The sequence below is a fragment of the Sinocyclocheilus anshuiensis genome, unplaced genomic scaffold (assembly GCF_001515605.1).
Source record: "Sinocyclocheilus anshuiensis isolate Anshui unplaced genomic scaffold, SAMN03320099.WGS_v1.1 scaffold983, whole genome shotgun sequence".
Lineage (NCBI taxonomy): Eukaryota > Metazoa > Chordata > Actinopteri > Cypriniformes > Cyprinidae > Sinocyclocheilus > Sinocyclocheilus anshuiensis.
In genome coordinates, this window is record NW_015546086.1 from 1272404 (window position 1) to 1292557 (window position 20154).

Consider the following 20154-nt stretch of genomic DNA (forward strand, 5'->3'; position numbering starts at 1 on the left):
GAACATACATTTTCATCACTGAGCGCTGGGGACTCAACAGAAAAAACAGTTACAAATAAAGATTTTACACATCATACAGCTCCAACCACAGCTACTATGAGCGAGGACAAAGATCTGTCAGCAAAACCATCTGAATCCACCATTATTTCATCTGATATGACAGAAACAATCTCAGTGTCCAGCTCAACAGATGCTCAAGCTACAAGAGATCAGACAACTGAGACACAAAGTAGAGAAACTGTAACTAGTGCTGCAAATACATTTTCATCACTGAGCACTGGGGACTTAACAGGAGAAACAATTACAAGTAAAGACGTTACATCTCATACAGCAATAACCATTGGTGCTATGATGGAAGATGTTAAATCTCATACAGCAGCATCCACTGCTAGGAAAGATCTGTCAGCAAAACCATCTGAATCCACCATCATTAATGTTTCAGAGACTCTGTTCTCCTCTTCTCAGATGGGAAATTTAGACGAGACATTATCTGAAAGCACTGTTACAATGACTTTGGAGAAGACAACTGCCAAAGATCTACTGTCACCATCAAGGTTTTCTTCTAGTTTACCATCTACAGAGTCTGATGTTTCAGGAGATGACACTTCTGATATGTTTAACAAAGAGTTCACAACTACAAGTTCTTTATTTTATACTCCAACCAAATCAGACCAAGAACTTACCAAAACACCATCTGACACAACAGAAAAAATCTCAGTTTCCAGCACAACAGATGCTGAAGCTATAAGAGATCAGACAACTGAGACACATAGTAGAGAAACTGTTTCCTCTCTTGACTCTATTGTAACTAGTGCTGTACATACATTTTCATCACTGAGCACTGGGGACTTAACAGAAGAAACAGTTACAAGTAAAAATGGTACATCAAATATAGCAACAACCGCAGCTACTCTGATGATGGACAAAGATCTGTCAGCAAAACCATCTGAATCCACCAACATAAATTTTTCAGAGACACTGTTCTCCTCTGCTCAGACCGGACATTTAAATGAGATATCTGAAAGCACAGTCACAATGACCTCAGACCTCAAAGATGTCCTTTTACCATCAACTGTTTCTTCAAACTTGCCATCAACTGAGTTTGAAGGTTCAGGAGGTGAGACCTCTGAAATGTTTAGCAAAGAGTTCACAACCAGTTACTCATATTATGTTTCAAACAAATCAAATGAAAAACTCACCAAAACACCATATAACACAACAGAAGCAGCTTCAAAGTCTAGTTCAACAGATGCTGCTTTCACAAGCACAATGCCACCAAAGGAGACAACATCCAATGATTTTGTTTCACTGTCAAGTTTTACTTCAGTTTTGCCATCTTCAGGGTATAATGGTTCAGAGGCTGAGCCCTCTCATATGTTTAGTAAAGTGTTCACAACAAGTTCTTCACTTCAAATTACAACCAAATCAGACGATGGAATCACAAGTACTACAGCACAAAAAATGAAAGCTTCTGTGAAAATGCAAACAGAACAAACTAGCACACATACCCTTTCTACAGTACCTGCTATAGACCTGACCAGTGCAAGCTCAGTGTGGACCTCAACTGATGCAGATATCCCAAGAATAAAGCCAACAGAGAGACATCAAACAGAATCTGTTTCTTCTTTTGTCGCTAATATCTCAGAAGAATCAGTTCAGCAAGAGGTTTCCAGTGATGAAGACAGAATTACACTGACAACTAAAGCATATGATAATTATATTGTAGCCACTGATGAGGCAGAAATTCATGAGACTGGCCAAACATCAGAGCCAATGAGACCTGCAAGTTCTTCACATTCCACTTCATCAACAAATGAATTGTTTTCAAGCACAGTGCAAACAGTAGATACAGACTCATCTTCTGAACAAGGTAGTGGAGACATTTCAGAAAATGAAGTGGCTGAAGATGATGGCTCTGGTGAAATATCCTCTGCTGTTGTAGAATCAATACCTCGCCATGTTGCACCATCAGAGGACAAGACAACTGCTGTTGGTTTTGAGTCAACTCCTGCTTCTGCAGTGCAACCATCAGAAAATGTGACAGCAACAATAGATGTTACAACAACTGTGAGTGGAAAAGCTATACCAAGCTCATTTTTTACTCTCACAGAGGTAGAAGGTTCTGGTCAGCAGACACCAGAGATGTTCACCACAGCTCCCTCATCTATGATCACAAGTCAAGAGGTCATGATACCTCAAAGAGAGATTGTCTCTTCAATGACTGAATTTTCCATGATTAGTCACACAACTAAAGAAACCAGCACCCACCTTACAACAGAATCAGTTAGATCAAGTTATACAACAACAGAGCCTGTTAGTTCAAGACTCACCTCAGTGTCTTCTAGACCTTCTCATACTATTACCGAATTACAGTTGACTAAACACACCACAGAATCAATTATTAGTCCTACTGCAATTGGATCAGGTAAACTTAGTTTCACTTCAGTGGCAACAGTTGAATCTGACCACACTGCACCTTCAGGTATTCAAACGATGCCTGGTCCTTTTAAGCACATCCAAATATCAACAGTCACTGCTAGTTATGAAGCAACTTCAGCTCTTCTCAGGACAAAAACCATGTTTACATCTTCGAGTAAAAGCCAAAGCAAGCACACAACAATTTCATCTGATGCAGAGGATGATACAACAGATGATGAAGGATCAGGGGTCTCCCCTGTCATGCATGTTTCATCATCGGCCATCAAAACTCAGACTGGTTCTCCTACAGTTCATATAACTAGCACTGGCTTCACAGAACTAGACAGAGACATCACTATAACACAAAATTTAATCCCTATCATATCTGCCTCTGTAGAGAGTGAAGGCTCTGGTATTGCAGAAGATGACCAGGAAACTACTCAAGTGGATAGTTCTGGTGAAGGATTTAACAGAGTAAATCCAACAGATGAAATGTATGACAATTATACCGTGCCCACTGATGACATTGAAATCAGTGAGGCTAACCACACATCAGAGCTAGTGAGCTTTGTAAGTTCCTCCCATTCTACGTCCTTCACAACTAAATCAACATTGTTGTCTAGCACGGTCCAAACAACAGTGAGATTTTTATCTACTGAAGGTAGTGAAATAACAGCTGAAAGTGAAGTGGATGAAGATGGTGGCTCTAGTGGTGAAATATCACCATCAGCTCTTGAGTCAATTCCTCCTCAAGATACACCCACTGAGGACAAAACTACTTCAACTACAACCACACAACCACAGGAACCTGAAGCTGCAACACCTGCTGCAGAACTGACATCTGAGGCTTTATCAGTTTCAGAGACACAAAAGAGTACCTTACATTCAAGCACTCCAGATACTGACTTAAATAGGTTTGCATTATCAACCACAGAGGATGACAAGGAATTTACCTCACCACGAGATCCTACTGATGAAATATCCAAAACACTAACAACTAAGGCATATGAGGACCTAACTGTAAGAACCGACGAGGCAGAAGTTGATGAGACTGAGGAGAAAACAGGTTTCTTGAGTGCTGCATCTGTCACTGGCAGTACAGATTTCATACATCAGTCAATTTTATCTCCATCTCCCTCATTCCTAAGCTCCACCCAGTCAACTGTAACGTTTACAACTTCACTTTCAGAGGATGGCAGTGGGGAAGACTCAACTGAGGGGGATGGAGCAGAAGATGATGGATCAGGTGATGATACAACTCCTGTGACATCTTCACCTTTGCTATCAAGCTCAAAGATGACAGAAACAACGATTAGCCTTACACCCTTTAGCTCAGTCAAAAGTGGACAGTACAGTACAGCCAGAGTTGTTTCACAGGGACGCACAACAATTGAAATGCAGAGTGTGTTTTCAAGCACAAATGCTGAAGGTTTCGCTCTGGTGTCAGTGACAGCACCGACAGAGCAGGGACATTCTGGTGCTTCTGTCTCAGATTTAGCAGCAACTAGCTTTACAGCTCCAGGAACACCATCTGGTGTGATAACCAGCCACACTAAATTGCCTTCTTTCATGACACCTCAAGATCCTGTGTCCACTGCTACTCCATTGGTCTTCTCTAGGGACAGTGCTGATCAGCAAGTCACTCCAACAAGCCCAGTCTTAATATTCACAGAGGAGGAGGAAGATGAAGATAAGCTGTTTTCAACTGTAACAGAAAGTATGAGAGATCATAGCATCAAACCTGAAGTTTTCAATAAGGATGACATTATTATTGATGCAGATACTATGTCTGTTTTAGAGCAGTCTTCTCCCTTCGCCCCTACAATTGTTACAGAAGAAGCAGCTGTGGTAACCCCAATTGTCATGACGGCACAACCCTTAAGGTTTATGACAGAGGAACCAGAGGGATCTGGAATGGATGGCACTGAGTTACCTCAGTTACATGTGTCATTTGAAACCACAACAGACAGGTTAATAGTTCAACAAACCCAATCAACCCCAGACATCCTGCAGAGCAGTTCAACATATTTAGAAGAGGAAACACAAGAAACACAATCTCCCGAGGCTACTGATGCTGATGTACCTGAACACACACAAGATGGTCAGACCTCCACAGAATCCACAGAATTTACAATGGAGACACTGACTGATGTCTTCTCAGGAGACGCTTTGTCTACTGATGATTCTATTCTGGAAACTGATTTAACCCCCATGCCATCTCAAGTGTCCACAGACAGAGTCATAGAAATGGTCTCAGCTGAAGAGGACCCATCTGAAGTTGTATCAACACAAGCTTCCAAGACCAAAAACAAAACAATGCCACCAACAACCCTAAAAAGAAAGACAACACCTCTGCCACTACATACATCTTCTGAGGTGGAAGCTTCAAGTGAATTATCTGACCAATATGAACCTACTCAAACAACTATGTCCAGTCACCTTTTCACTTCATCCATTGCTGTTACAAGTAGTTCTCTTTATGTTGATTCTGTTTCACCTGAAGAGGAAATAAACTTTACTGGAGATTATGTAACATCTGCCTCATCAAGTTCTGGAGAAAGTGTTTCTTCACAACATCCAGATGAGATCACAGGCACTGAACAGCCAGTTTCTCCAGTATTGGATTTAACAAGCACTGCATCTTTCCATACTGCATCAAGTGCTAGCATGACTGAACCTGCCAAAACCACTACAAGTACATACACCAAAACAGCAGCAACAGATGATAATGACTTAACAGCTGACACAGAGGAAACATTATGCATGACAAGTGTTGATGACATTGAACTCAGTAGTCCCTCTACTGATAAGGCAATTCAGGGGAGTGATTTAACAAGCACAGATATATCATCTAGATCTGGTATTTCAGAGGAAACCACAAGTGCATTATTTTCTTCAACAGATTATGGCTCAGGGGACCAAACAATTGAAACAGTTACAGGACTGTCTGATTCAACAGACTCACCTTTAATAACTGAAGATGATTCAGTGACATCATCTATGGAGAGTGATAGTGTGATTTACTTTGCAACAACCCCTTTGCCTGAAGCAATTACAGTAACTGAAGGCGAACCATATCATCAAGCTTTGTCTGAGATGACAGTGACACATAAGCCCAACACAGACATCAGGATTGATGAAGACGTGCCATTGCCATCAACAACCATTCACACACCTCTTATATCTGCATCAAAGTTTAATACGACTATGGACATAGTAACATTAGTGGGATCTCCTTCATCTACACCCATACCAGGGCTGAGTGACAAAACAGTAGCTCCACTTTCCTCTGAGGAAGAGACAGATAACATAATAGATTATGATACAAAAACTGAACCTTACAATGTATATTCCATGCCAGATTTCATGAACAAAACAGACATCGACAATGACATTAGCTTAGAAGATGTGACTAGCATTGATGACATCACTCATCCTGAAGGTGAGAAGAGCTTCTCTACCTCACCACCTGATGCTGAGACAAGCTTTGAGACCACCTCAGAGCCTGATGTTGAGACTGGTTTTGAGACCACCTCACAGCCTGATGTTGTGACTGGTTTTGAGACCACATCACAGCTTGATGTGGAGAATGGTTTAGAGACCATCTCACAGCCAAATGTTGACACTGGTTTTGAGACCAGCTCACAGCCTGATGTTAAGACATGCTTTGAGACAACCGCACAGCCTGATGTTGAGACTAATTTTGAAATCACCTCACAGCCTGATGTTGAGACTAGTTGTGAAATCACTTCACAGTCTGATGTTGAAACTAGCTTTGAGACAACCTCAAAATCAAAAATTGACACCGACATTGAGACCTCAAAATCTGAGGAGGACAGTGCAACAAGTGTTGATGGAAACACACAAGCAGAAGTTTTGAATACTGAGACCACCTCTCAGCTTGACACGGAAACAAGCTTTGAGACAACCATGCAACCAGACATTGAGAGTGAAACTACTTTTGAGAGTGGCTCAAGAACTGAGAGTGATGCTTCAGTCACCAGGTCACCAAACAGTGGAACAAGTAGTTCAGAGAAAAGCACACCTGGAGAGGTAAACACCATATTATCTGATAAGCATCACACCACAGCAAGACTTTCTGATATCACAGCTAAACCAAGTTCCACTGCTACAAGTGAAGAAAAATTATTGGAAGAAAGAGTTGAGCATACAACCCAATCCAAACAAAATGACACAGGATTCAGGACCACCACACAACCTCAATATGATGGTTCTGTAACTTCCAGTAGTTTGAAGAGCAGCTCAGAGAAGGATTCAGTTGTCATCCCATCATCTGATGAGGTTCAGGTAGTAATTCTGTCTACTGCAACAGCCTCACCTTTTCTTCTGACACCTGAGTCTGATATAAAGATTGACAGTAAGGAAACTGCCTCAAGGAAACAAGAAGCAGCTGGTCAGATTGAGGAAGCTGTAACTCTTACAACTGAGATTCCAATTCAAGAAGAAGATCAGATGACATCATCAGTACCTACAACCCAAAGTGAGACTGCAACACCATTTTCCTCCCATGAAGACGTTTCTGAGGCCACTTTGGTTAAAAGCTCACCTCCAAGTGCACAGAATGAAAGCACAACACACAGTACAGCAGACCTTCCATACACAATGATCGGACAGACATTTGATATTCCAGGTAGGTTGTAAACACTGTTTTAAAGACCAAATTAACTGAATGCATATACTGTACTTTCAATAGTTATACCAGTATTCTTGTTTTGCACGTGCACAATGACATGCCTCTATATCTTCCCTCTCTCACTCCAGATGTTCATTCCTGTTCTGATGATGTTTGCTTGAATGGCGGTTCTTGTGTAAAAATAGTCGGTGCTCAGATCTGCAGCTGTCCACCTGGATACAGTGGTGACCAGTGTGAAATAGGTATCAGTGTTTCATTCTTTTTATTAAAGGTGCACTACAGAACTTTGAGCTCAATATTGCCATCTGTGGCGAAACATAAAATGACAAGTTACTTGACATATTTTGCATGAGCTGTGCTTCACACTGCTGTTCTGCATCGATGAATTTGATCATTTGAGCAATGAAGTAGCATATCTGATGCTATAGTACCAGACCTTCTTTACTCTGTTCATGGAAATGATGTAACTATACCAAGGTAAATGTTCAAAATATAAATTATTATTGTATACTTAACTGTTTTTGTCTTACCCTGATTCAGTAAGGTATCAAACACTTATTTTTAATTCTCAATAATGGGATTTTGCAAATTTTTTACACCCAAAAAAGTCTTCTGTAGTCACCTTTAAATTCTTATTAACTCCCAACTAATTGTAATGCACTTAAGTACATTATTTACTCACCTTATTATTTTAATTTATTTGTTTAATAGACATCGATGAATGTCAAACAAACCCTTGTCGTAATGGAGGAACATGTATTGATGGCCTGAACTCATTCACCTGTGTATGTCTTCCGAGTTATGCAGGAGCACTGTGTGAGAAAGGTAAGATTATATTTAACATATAATCTCTTGTTCAGTTCAAAGGTCACAATACTAAATCTGTCAACTTGCTAATAAGGCGTGAAGCTACTGTAGCCACAGAGACAGCTGTGGAGATGTACCATTTGAACCTCTAAACTTTTATATGAGGTCATCGCTAATAAAAAATACTCAGACGTGCTTGGCAGATATGGGTTTGGTAAATGTGACTCATGATTTGGTAGATCCTAATAGATAATAGATTTTTACTTGATGTAAGTAACTGGGTTTGTTCCAAAACCATTGCATGCTAGCAGACAGACATAATGATGCTGCACTTTCCACTATTTAAGAGGATACAGTTTTTTTAACCTTCTTATTTAAGCACAGCTGTTAAGACCATTAGACTTTCCCTTATTACTCTGTAGATGTTAATTTACACTTTACATGAGTGAGATTACTTTCTTGAGAGTTTTATTCCCTTTAAAGTATTGTAAATTCTTGTACACATTAAAATGCTAACAGCAAAATCTCTTCAGTTCAACTCGCATCAGGCTTTTGTTAAAATAAAAACAAATACATTTTTACGTCATGAGTGCATTACCATTTTGAGTACTCTGAACATGATTTTCATCTCAAACTTGAGATAGCACCAACACTACAGACGCAAAGAAGTGTATCCTGCACTGAAACTGCCTCCTGTTACTACCTGTTACTGCCTCCTGTGATTCAGATTGACTCAGATTGTAAGTGTAAGTGGTTTAGTCTCAGAGTGTAAGTGCTCAGACATAGCTACTCACAGAGAAAGCAGAAAGGCAGAAAATGCTGCTAAATGCAATCTATGCTAAATTAAGTAACATGTCATTATTTAAAGTCATAAGCCAACATAGCTTCATGTATTGTCACTTGTATTTGTACTGATATGTTATGGATGATTTAATGCTTGATATATTAATGAGAGTTTTAATAGTTTTATTCTTTGGTAGCTGTAATTTATTCTTTGTTGCAGTAGTGACACATTAGAACCTGACATTTCCCCTCCTGCATGTTAATTTGCAGAAGGTTTATTAACATGCACTAACATTAGTGGTTCTGTCAGGGCAAGTCTGCTATAATCACAGTGATTTCAAATAAGGAATCAAAGCTTTCAGCTTGACGTCGAACAGCCCTGGGTTTGTCCACAAACAGTCAGTAAGTGTGCTTACAAGCACTTTAAAGGTTTGATTTCAGTTGGACTAAAACAATAATTTGTCTTTTTAAAATATCATGTGAGTCTGACTGAAGTTGTACAAGCAGACTGTAGCAAAAAAAACCAGCTTTATCTTGATTGTAACGGCGCACATAAACATACTTGCTGTGACTGATAGGACACACTTTATTTGCAAATGTAATGTGATCATTGTATCAAATGCTGATCTAGGTACTTTAAAATCATTTGTCAACAAGACTAATAAATTGCTGGGTTCATAATATGCTTACTTTAAAACTTTGAGTTTCCCAAATGGTTACAGCCATATAAGTGGCTGTTTGTTTTTACAGGTCAGCTTTGCTCCAATACCTCTTTCTTAAACAATGCCTCAGAGCAAGGCACCCAATCTGTAGACATTCTTATGCAGAAATGAATTGGCTTCCAGATATGATAGACACATGGGTGTAGCTCTTGCTCTAATTGATCTCGTTTAGCTGACATGTAATTTAAAATGAGGATGAAAGGGAGTTATAACATGGTCCCTCAGGTCCAGTGTGAGTGGGAAATCATTCTCACTTGAAAAGAGGTTTGATTTATTGTACTGATAACAGCCTCACAGTGTAAGCCCAAAGGTAAAGGACTAATAAAAAGAAATTGACCGTAGACAATATCAAGCACCTTTTTTTTCACTTACAGCAACAGTACTATCTCAGTTTCAGTGTCTACATGTCAAGTTTATGTGTAGTACATCAACAATAATTCACACATGATTTTCTGCAGACACTGAAACATGCAGCTATGGCTGGCACAAGTTCCAGGGCCACTGCTATAAATTCTTTCCTCATCGGCATAACTGGGACACAGCAGAGCGGGAATGTCGCCTCCATGGGGCACACCTGGCTAGTGTCCTGTCCCATGAGGAGCAGCAGTACATCAACCGTGAGTATACATAAACCAAGTTATGGTCATTCTGTCTAATATCATCAGCTCTAACTTATGCCATCGATTACATTTACATGCAAACTAACAGTTATTTATTAGGAAGGATACTGTTTTGTTTCCATTTTTTTTTTCATTAGTTTTTTGTTTTACTTCTCACTACAAAAGTTTTTAGAGTTATGGAATATTCCATTGGTTCAGGAATTTTTAGCCAAAGAGTTTAAAGAAAGGTTAGTATATCACCAATAAAAAAGGGCCAAATGCTCATCCAGCCCTAGATGCAGGAAGTGTGATGTATAAGAACAAATATGCCCTTTATTTTTAACCACTGACAAAGAGTTCCTAATATGTCTGATGAATTGACCTTTGTTTCTCTCTCCCCTTGTAGGCCTCGCCCATGACTACCAGTGGATCGGTTTGAATGATAAGATGTTTGAGAATGATTTCCGGTGGACGGATGGTAGTGTTGTGGTAAGACCATTCTTCAAAACTTGCTTATTAGTTTCTCAAAGTATGTTTTGGAAAGATGGTGTTGATACACACATCTATTAGTGGACAATGTAGATGCAATATTTATAATATTTATTTATAAAGTTTGCTTGTATTTTCCATGATGCTTGCAGATTTTTTTTTCTTTAAAAAGCAATTAATTTAAATAACATTTGGAATTTTTAGCAAGAATTTGTAGATGTGAAAAAAGGAAAACAGCAGACATATGTCACTATCTCCCTGGTTCTAGAGGTGTTCCTCAATTGAATAGGAAAGTGGCTAATTACAGTCGTTTAGTCCTGACCAGGCTCTCACTTCAAAGATAAAGGCAGCATTTTGTGGGGAAGGGCCAGAAAGCCCTGGAGGGCAGGAGATAGGAGTTTTCATCTGTGGAAGTCCTCTCAGGACTGGAGGATCAAAATAAAACGAGGATAGAGGAAGGTCACAGGTGTGGACAGGTAATGGAGGTGTGAAGGATGAGCAGCACCTGGAACAGGCTGCACTAGATATAATCCAGACCTAAAATGTGAGTGTGTGACAGTTCAATCCAGTTGGCATCAGCGAGGGGTTATAAACATGTCCACAGAGTTTGCAAGCACTCATATAGTATTCTGTATACAGAAGAGTTACTAAATTAAGTGTTTATGTTTGTTAATGTATTTAAGTATGTGACGTTGGAGTTATCCAGAGGGTAAAAAATTGCCATCATCAATTTAATAAATTGTCATAAATTTCATAAATTTTCAAGCAGGAACTGCACATTCCTTTTGAAAGAGGATAATAACAGGACTTGTTGGCCGATTTGTGTTTGAAGACTAGGCAATATTTAAAGGGTTGCTGAAAGACCAGAGCGCCAACCTGTCTCGATTGGGTATAATTACTTAATGTTTCATATATGTGCAAACTTCACTGTTTTAATTTAAGTAACAACAAAAAAAAAAAAACAGGTATAGAAGACTGCCAATAAACATTTAATTCATATTATTATGGTTAAAGCAATATACTGTACAAGTTGAGCTCAGCATAGTAAGTGTATTATTAGTTACTTTCTTTATAGGTTGGTCTTTTCAATTGTTATTCTCCTTTGAGTGCATACGTCCACAGTTGAGAGAGATGACTGATGACATCATACCTGCATCGTGTGGTGTGTGCAAGGGGGAAATACAGTGTATAAAGTTTGTCCATGGTAGTTGAATATAGATGTATTACTATAAGTATACTATAACTACTACCTTCCAAATGCATAACACCACTCCCTGCAGCTCATTGCAGTTTAATGTTGATGTATGTACTTAGCGCCCCCTACTGGAGTGTGCCTGTATCCTTATCATTTTATTGACTTTCTGTACTCCATACATAGAAAGTCATACTCTGTTTATAAGCTTCCCACTTTGTTACATTTGCATAAACCAAGTTAAGGTCATTCTGTCTAATATCATCAGCTCTAACTTATGCCATCGATTACATTTACATGCAAACTAACAGTTATTTATTAGGAAGGATACTGTTTTGTTTCCATTTTTTTTTTCATTAGTTTTTTGTTTTACTTCTCACTACAAAAGTTTTTAGAGTTATGGAATATTCCATTGGTTCAGGAATTTTTAGCCAAAGAGTTTAAAGAAAGGTTAGTATATCACCAATAAAAAAGGGCCAAATGCTCATCCAGCCCTAGATGCAGGAAGTGTGATGTATAAGAACAAATATGCCCTTTATTTTTAACCACTGACAAAGAGTTCCTAATATGTCTGATGAATTGACCTTTGTTTCTCTCTCCCCTTGTAGGCCTCGCCCATGACTACCAGTGGATCGGTTTGAATGATAAGATGTTTGAGAATGATTTCCGGTGGACGGATGGTAGTGTTGTGGTAAGACCATTCTTCAAAACTTGCTTATTAGTTTCTCAAAGTATGTTTTGGAAAGATGGTGTTGATACACACATCTATTAGTGGACAATGTAGATGCAATATTTATAATATTTATTTATAAAGTTTGCTTGTATTTTCCATGATGCTTGCAGATTTTTTTTTCTTTAAAAAGCAATTAATTTAAATAACATTTGGAATTTTTAGCAAGAATTTGTAGATGTGAAAAAAGGAAAACAGCAGACATATGTCACTATCTCCCTGGTTCTAGAGGTGTTCCTCAATTGAATAGGAAAGTGGCTAATTACAGTCGTTTAGTCCTGACCAGGCTCTCACTTCAAAGATAAAGGCAGCATTTTGTGGGGAAGGGCCAGAAAGCCCTGGAGGGCAGGAGATAGGAGTTTTCATCTGTGGAAGTCCTCTCAGGACTGGAGGATCAAAATAAAACGAGGATAGAGGAAGGTCACAGGTGTGGACAGGTAATGGAGGTGTGAAGGATGAGCAGCACCTGGAACAGGCTGCACTAGATATAATCCAGACCTAAAATGTGAGTGTGTGACAGTTCAATCCAGTTGGCATCAGCGAGGGGCTATAAACATGTCCACAGAGTTTGCAAGCACTCATATAGTATTCTGTATACAGAAGAGTTACTAAATTAAGTGTTTATGTTTGTTAATGTATTTAAGTATGTGACGTTGGAGTTATCCAGAGGGTAAAAAATTGCCATCATCAATTTAATAAATTGTCATAAATTTCATAAATTTTCAAGCAGGAACTGCACATTCCTTTTGAAAGAGGATAATAACAGGACTTGTTGGCCGATTTGTGTTTGAAGACTAGGCAATATTTAAAGGGTTGCTGAAAGACCAGAGCGCCAACCTGTCTCGATTGGGTATAATTACTTAATGTTTCATATATGTGCAAACTTCACTGTTTTAATTTAAGTAACAACAAAAAAAAAAAAAACAGGTATAGAAGACTGCCAATAAACATTTAATTCATATTATTATGGTTAAAGCAATATACTGTACAAGTTGAGCTCAGCATAGTAAGTGTATTATTAGTTACTTTCTTTATAGGTTGGTCTTTTCAATTGTTATTCTCCTTTGAGTGCATACGTCCACAGTTGAGAGAGATGACTGATGACATCATACCTGCATCGTGTGGTGTGTGCAAGGGGGAAATACAGTGTATAAAGTTTGTCCATGGTAGTTGAATATAGATGTATTACTATAAGTATACTATAACTACTACCTTCCAAATGCATAACACCACTCCCTGCAGCTCATTGCAGTTTAATGTTGATGTATGTACTTAGCGCCCCCTACTGGAGTGTGCCTGTATCCTTATCATTTTATTGACTTTCTGTACTCCATACATAGAAAGTCATACTCTGTTTATAAGCTTCCCACTTTGTTACATTTGTGGTGTTCTCGATTAAAAATTACTGCCCTACAAAAATTGCTTATCAATTTATTGTTATGCTATATTATTACCAAATTGTGGATTTAATCTTTTTATCAACTTGTTTTCTTTCAATTAGCATAGGTTTTGTATTTCTTTTTGTAACTGGTTGATTGTAGACCTCATTAATCTGAGCTTATGCACCTCGGTTTTTGAGTGAACATTGCCAAGATCCAAGAAGAAAAACAAATCCTGTGCTAACTGAACGAAAACAAGTTGACAAAAAAAAAGAAAAAAAGAATGATAATATAACATAATAAGAGATTGACAAGCTATTTTTTTAAATGAAAATGTGCCTTAATAAATGTTCTTAAAATCCAAATGTAGATGAGCTATAATAGTGCAACTGCCATAAATATTATAGAATTCAGTATGATTCTTCAAGTTTACAAGAACCACAAATGTATGCAGACATCCCGTTGCTTACTGAACAAATGAGAAACCATACATATGGATGTAAAAGAATATGTAAAGCACAAGCAGTATATTGCTGTTTTGAGCCAGGTACAATTTCTTTTAAACACTCCAAAAATACACTGTCATAACTCAAAGTGTATCATAATCAGGGGTTAAATTGGGCCGGGGCTGTCCGGGGCTGAGCCCCGGCACATATGCTTACCCTGGTAACTCATCAGAGGACTTTCCTCGTACATTTTCAACATTATAGGCTATAGTTTTAAACACTTCACTCGTTCTTACTAATCCAAGCAATGATGTGACACAGGTGTTTTTATATGTATCTCTGAAAGGAACCGAGTGTCTTCAAAAGGTTTCGATTGCATTTAAGCTTTATCTGAAAAAGGAGCGTTCATGAGTGCAGCGCTGCTTTGTTTACAGCCATTACCGGGGAAACCGCTATATTTGTTCTAAAAGCGCCTCCTACTGGCAGAGAATCAAATTGGATTTTCAATAAGCCTGTCTGCTGTTTTCCCCATCTGCTCATAAAACCCTGTTTTAAATGAATAAAATAATTTATACTTCTGACTGAAAAAAAAAAACTACTTCTGAAAATGGTTTAAAAACTGAAATGTGAGGTTTATCATTTTAGATCTATTTATTTTTGTTTTTGTGAGAACCTGAATCTCTACTGTAATTAAATCATGTGTTTACAGTCATTTTACAGTTTAATATGTTACCATAGACATTGCCCTACCCTGCTCATATGGTATTAATAAAAAAAAATAAAAAAAAATGTTAAGGTCTTAAAAAAAGGTCTTAAAAAGTCTTACATTTGATTTTAAAAATCCTACAGACAAATGTAGCATTGCACTCTGCCAGCATCTAGAATGATTTTGATCAGCATTTTAGTGTTCATAACAGAGGGCTCTCTCAACTTGTTATATTTTACATAATTTGTCAATTGATATAATTGTTAATTGTTACAATATAATTACAAAATAATTGTTAATTGTTTGTTAATTGATTTTGTATGCTTTGCATACACATGTGTGTACCCCTCAAAAGCCTGAAACCACAGAGCCCCCCCACATAACAAATACCAATTTAACCCCTAATCATAATCATATAATTATTATAACATATCTGAAACTTATTTCTATAGGATTATTGTCTTCCTCTCATTGCCATTCTCATCTCTATCCATATTCTTCCCCTGCAGCAATATGAAAACTGGAGACCAAACCAGCCGGACAGTTTCTTTTCCTCAGGAGAGGATTGTGTGGTAATGATCTGGCATGAGGATGGCCAGTGGAATGATGTTCCCTGCAACTACCACCTCACCTTCACCTGCAAGAAAGGCACAGGTGAGCTTTTAGCACCTGGATGAGGGGTATTTAAAGAATAATAAGTCATGCATACAGTAGGTAGATATTTATTTTCAGTTTAAATTCCATCTGTGGTATTTGAACAAAATTATATTTATAACAAGGAGTACAATGGGGAATCTGTGAAACTTTGACTGCTATACCCTAATATACTGTATATCTATGGTCGTTTATAGACAGGAATCTAACATGAGATGAGTTGTTTCGGATTTTTCTGCAGTGGTTTAAAGCAGACAAAATTTTAAAAAATAACATGTCAGATTCTGTACTCCATTGCTAATGGTTACTCTGTTATGTGCCGTTGTCAACAGTGTCCTGCAGTCAGCCTCCTCTTGTCCTTAACACCCGCACATTTGGCCTGCTGCGCCCACGCTATGAGATCAACTCACTGATCAGGTACCAGTGCATGGATGGCTTCATCCAGAGACATGTTCCCACCATTCGCTGCAGAGGAGACGGCACATGGGATTTGCCAAGGATTTCCTGCATGAGTCGTAAGTATTCTGTGAAAACCCAACACAACTTTTTTACAACAACCATCCCTTTAGAGCTTGAATGATCATTCTGGCCTAGATACTATAAACAATACAGTGGTGTGAGTTTATTATATATATGAGTTTATATATACACTACCATTCAAAGGTTTGGGGTCGGTATGCTCTTATGCTCACCAAGGCAGCACTTGATTGAAAATACAGTAAAAACAGTAAGATTATGAAATAGTATTACTAATATTATAATTTAAAATAAATGTTTTCTGTTTTAATATATTTTGAAATGTAATTTATTCCTGTGATGGCAAAGCTGAATTGCTTTAGTCTTCAGTGTCACATGATCCTTCAAAAATCATTCTAATATGTTATTTTGGTGCTCAAGCAGCTTATTATCATCAATGCTGAAAACTGTTGTGCAGCTTAATATTTTTGTGGGGAAAAAAATCCTTACTGACCCCAAACTTTAAAACAGTAGTGTACTGTACAATATATATTCTTATAGATTAAAATGGCTTAGTTCTAATTTAATTTAATGTACTTATATTTCCTTTCCAGCCTCCAACTTCCAAAGGTCATATGCAAGGTATCAGACATACAGAGTTTTTCGCAGTCACCGGAAGAGATCAGCAGAAAAGTCTGCTGATGTTCTCCAAGGACACCATCGCCATGGTGTAAAACACAAACAGTTGCTATGGTAACACCACCCTAATGCAAGGACCCTTTTAATATTTTTTGATAGCATAAGACAGATCTGCCTGCTGGCTGAGAGAAAAGATTATAAAAGAATAGATTATGAAAAGGACCAGAAAAAGGGTCAACACAGAGTGGAGTATCACTGGAATGAAACAGTAGCTTTTATCTTTTAAGAGAGATGGTTTTTAAGAACTACATAATGGACACATATTCAGCTGGCCTCTGAAAACGAAAAGATTATCTGACCTGCCCTCCATCTGTTCTGCTTCTTTTGGGGAATACACAGTGCCTTCATAAATTATAACTTTCAATCCAGATGTAAGTGAGCTATAATAGTGCAACTAGCATAAATATTATGGTTCATGGTATTTTAGCCTATAAACATAATGGTACATTTTGATACACACTTTGCCACATGATTCTTTCAGTCTTTTTTCAAGTTTACTAGAACCACAGGTGTATGCAGGCATCCTGCTGCTTACTGAACAAATGAGAAATCATACACATGAATGTGAAAGAAAATATATTTATATAGGCAGAGTGAGCAATGGCTCACATGGAGGCAGTGTTTGTTGTGGTATAAAAAGGCCAATAATCTCATTAAAAAAACTGCATCCAATGCAGTGAATGGTTTTGATATCTTAAAGTCAACACAATATGGTTTAATACTTTCAATACTTTGACTTTAAGCTATTAATTGAAAAGCCATGAAGATTTCAGGTTATGAATGCACATTTCAATTCACATACATTTAATTCCACCACCATTCATCTATAAACCAAAGAAACTTACTGTATTTACTTAACATCATTTTCATCAACTTTCATGTTTTTTCACAGACAGTTTAAAACTACTTTAAAGAGAATGTACTTTGTGAGATGTTTAAAAGACTTGAATGAATGCCTTTTTAACAAGATATATAATTATAATTTATTATAATTATATATCTATAATTTATATAGCCTATAATTTATTTCTCGAGGTGCTCCTTGTCTTTTCATTGTTGTAGCAAAATACAACACGCTGAGGATTTCACTTGGCCAAACTGCACATTGACAGTGTGTTAATAGCTGGCATTGATGTGGCTAATAGATGAAATTTGGAACTCACAGAATTTAGATAGATTTCATTTTGACATTTGAGGTGTATCAATGGACCAAAAGAAGAGGATTCATAGTAACAGCTTTAACAGCAATTTTTGTTGAACTGGTCATCCATTTGTTTTTTCCAAGCATTTTTTTCTTTTCTTTTGTGTGCTTGTATGTTTTTTTATTTTTGAGGTTTATTGTCAAATGTGATTGTCTGGAATGTTTGTGAAATGGAAAAATTGTAAGGAACGTTTTTATGCCTTCTATGTAAACAAAGTTTATTATATTCTACTTGCATTCCTGGTCTTTTTCGGTTCTGATATGAACTGAGTTTTGGCATATAGGAAGGGCTTAATGGTAGACATTAACAATATGGGATGTACAGTATTTGATTTAATTTTAAATGGACAAATCTAATATATAATATACGATTAATCTATACAACAATACAAAAATATAGACTGTGACAGGAGTAAGTGAACTGTATGTTTAGTGTAACTGAAGTATGTGGTTCATCAGCACTGCCTGATGTTAACCACCAGATGGTATCGGTTCACTAACATAAGAACATTTGAACATCCGAATAATTCTACCAGATGTACCATTACTGTAAATAATGTTTTGCAAAGCTGAATTTCTCTAAAACATTAATGATACCATGCCAGTTTTAATTACTGTAAAACCTTTTAAATATAGAAAACACCTTAAAATTGTCTTTGGCTATTTTTTATTATTTTTAATTAGTTTCTAGATGAAAAGGAAATAAAAGAAAACAAAGATAAAAGGATATAACCAAACACTTAGGTAGCCTGTGAGGTTGTTTTTTTCTTTTATTTTCTTTTAATGGTTTCAGTGGTGAAGTTAAACTTCAGAACATAGATCGTTTTGTAGTCAAGACCACCTAATACGAGACCAAGTTGAGACCAAAACCAAGACCAATGTGTGTTGAGACCAAGGCAAGACCGGACCAGCACTACTCAAATTCATCTGGAAGATCCACATTTAATTCTGACCCAGCATGACAGTATAAATCATTGGTTCTCAGCCAGGGGGCTGGGGCCCACTAGGGGGCCTCAACAAACTTCCAAAGGTGCCTTAAGATGACTTATTTAAAATGATTTTAAATAAGACAAAACAAGCAATAAGATAAACTAAAACAACAAAAACAAAACATTTAAGATATTTCTTAATATTTGGTTATTTTTTTATAATGAATAGGCCTATACATCTTTCTAGTCATGCTAAATCTAGCGTAGCATTAGTTCTGGCAGGTCACGTTAGTCAAGCTCGCATCAGCTGACTCTCAGCTGAGACCCATCTACCTATAGGAATACGACACCTATCTAAGCATTCAAATATAATGTCCCTCAGTATTATTAGCAGTTTTCGCATTGCTCAATAGCTAATTACCCTCCTCCATCCCCAACTCCTCCTCTGTCAGTCAGGATTCAGCCTTCTGATTCTCCTTTGAATTAGACTAATTCTAAAATGTGTACATAACATTATAGAACTTTAATGATATCTGCAATACATTTATGTTGGTTCTGTTCTGTTTACCCTGGGGGGTTATCGCTGCTCTCCCTGCTCTCATCCATGCTAGGCTGCATGGATGCGCAGGGAGTTCTTGCCCAGAACAGAACCATACCGCCAATCCAAACTGTATGCTAATTGTCAATCATCTTTGATGATAGTGGTCCTGGCAGAAATACTAAAATATGTTGGGTGAGTGGAGGGGGGCCTTCAAATATTGTTGTGAACAATAGGGGGACCTCAAGTCAAACATTGAGATCCACTGGTATAAATCTAATTATTTATTATTGTTCTTTAGTTATTTAATTAGTTATTGATTGCATTTGAAGAGGAAAGTTTTACATCCAGTCAGAATAATGATGGTTATAAATAAATGTAGTGATTTAGTGATATCCCCATAGTTGTGTTCTTGACCGGTTAAAACAAAATCCCGAATCTTCTTAGTCTAAGGCCAAGACAAGACAGAGTACAAATGCGGTCGAGACAAGACCAAGACCTTCAAAAAATGGTCTTAGGACTGGTCTCAAGACCAAGACAGCGTACTACAACACTAAACATAGATTTGGGACATAATTATTTGGGTTGGATTGTGTGCCAAAATGTTCTTGAGCTAGGCATTTTTTCTAAATAAAAATTAAAATTTTCTAGGCTCAAGTTTCACAAAAAAAAAAAAAAAATGAAAAATCGCCAATCCAAACTGTATGCTAATTGTCAATCATCTTTGATGATAGTGGTCCTGGCAGAAATAC

The 20154-nt window shown here is 37.5% G+C and overlaps 1 protein-coding gene across 1 annotated transcript; it reads left to right on the plus strand.

Moving 5' to 3' along the window:
* The first annotated feature begins 1035 nt into the window (after positions 1-1035).
* Positions 1036-17695, plus strand: LOC107700057 (versican core protein-like). Its single transcript, XM_016501566.1, has 9 exons — positions 1036-1117; positions 1727-7069; positions 7201-7314; positions 7784-7897; positions 9843-10001; positions 10390-10472; positions 15435-15579; positions 15912-16094; positions 16650-17695. Exons 1-9 carry the CDS (start codon positions 1036-1038, stop codon positions 16790-16792), a joined length of 6366 nt encoding a protein of 2121 aa, XP_016357052.1. The 3' UTR covers positions 16793-17695.
* The last annotated feature ends 2459 nt before the right edge of the window (positions 17696-20154 follow it).

Bases quoted from the DNA above. Each gene is read 5' to 3' on its own strand.
- LOC107700057 (XM_016501566.1), top strand. From the start codon at position 1,036: ATGACCTCAGACCTCAAAGATGTCCTTTTACCATCAACTGTTTCTTCA. The intron at 1,118-1,726 runs GTGAGACCTCTG...ATTATATTGTAG, and splicing joins TGAGTTTGAAGGTTCAGGAG to CCACTGATGAGGCAGAAATT. The intron at 16,095-16,649 runs GTAAGTATTCTG...TTTCCTTTCCAG, and splicing joins AAGGATTTCCTGCATGAGTC to CCTCCAACTTCCAAAGGTCA.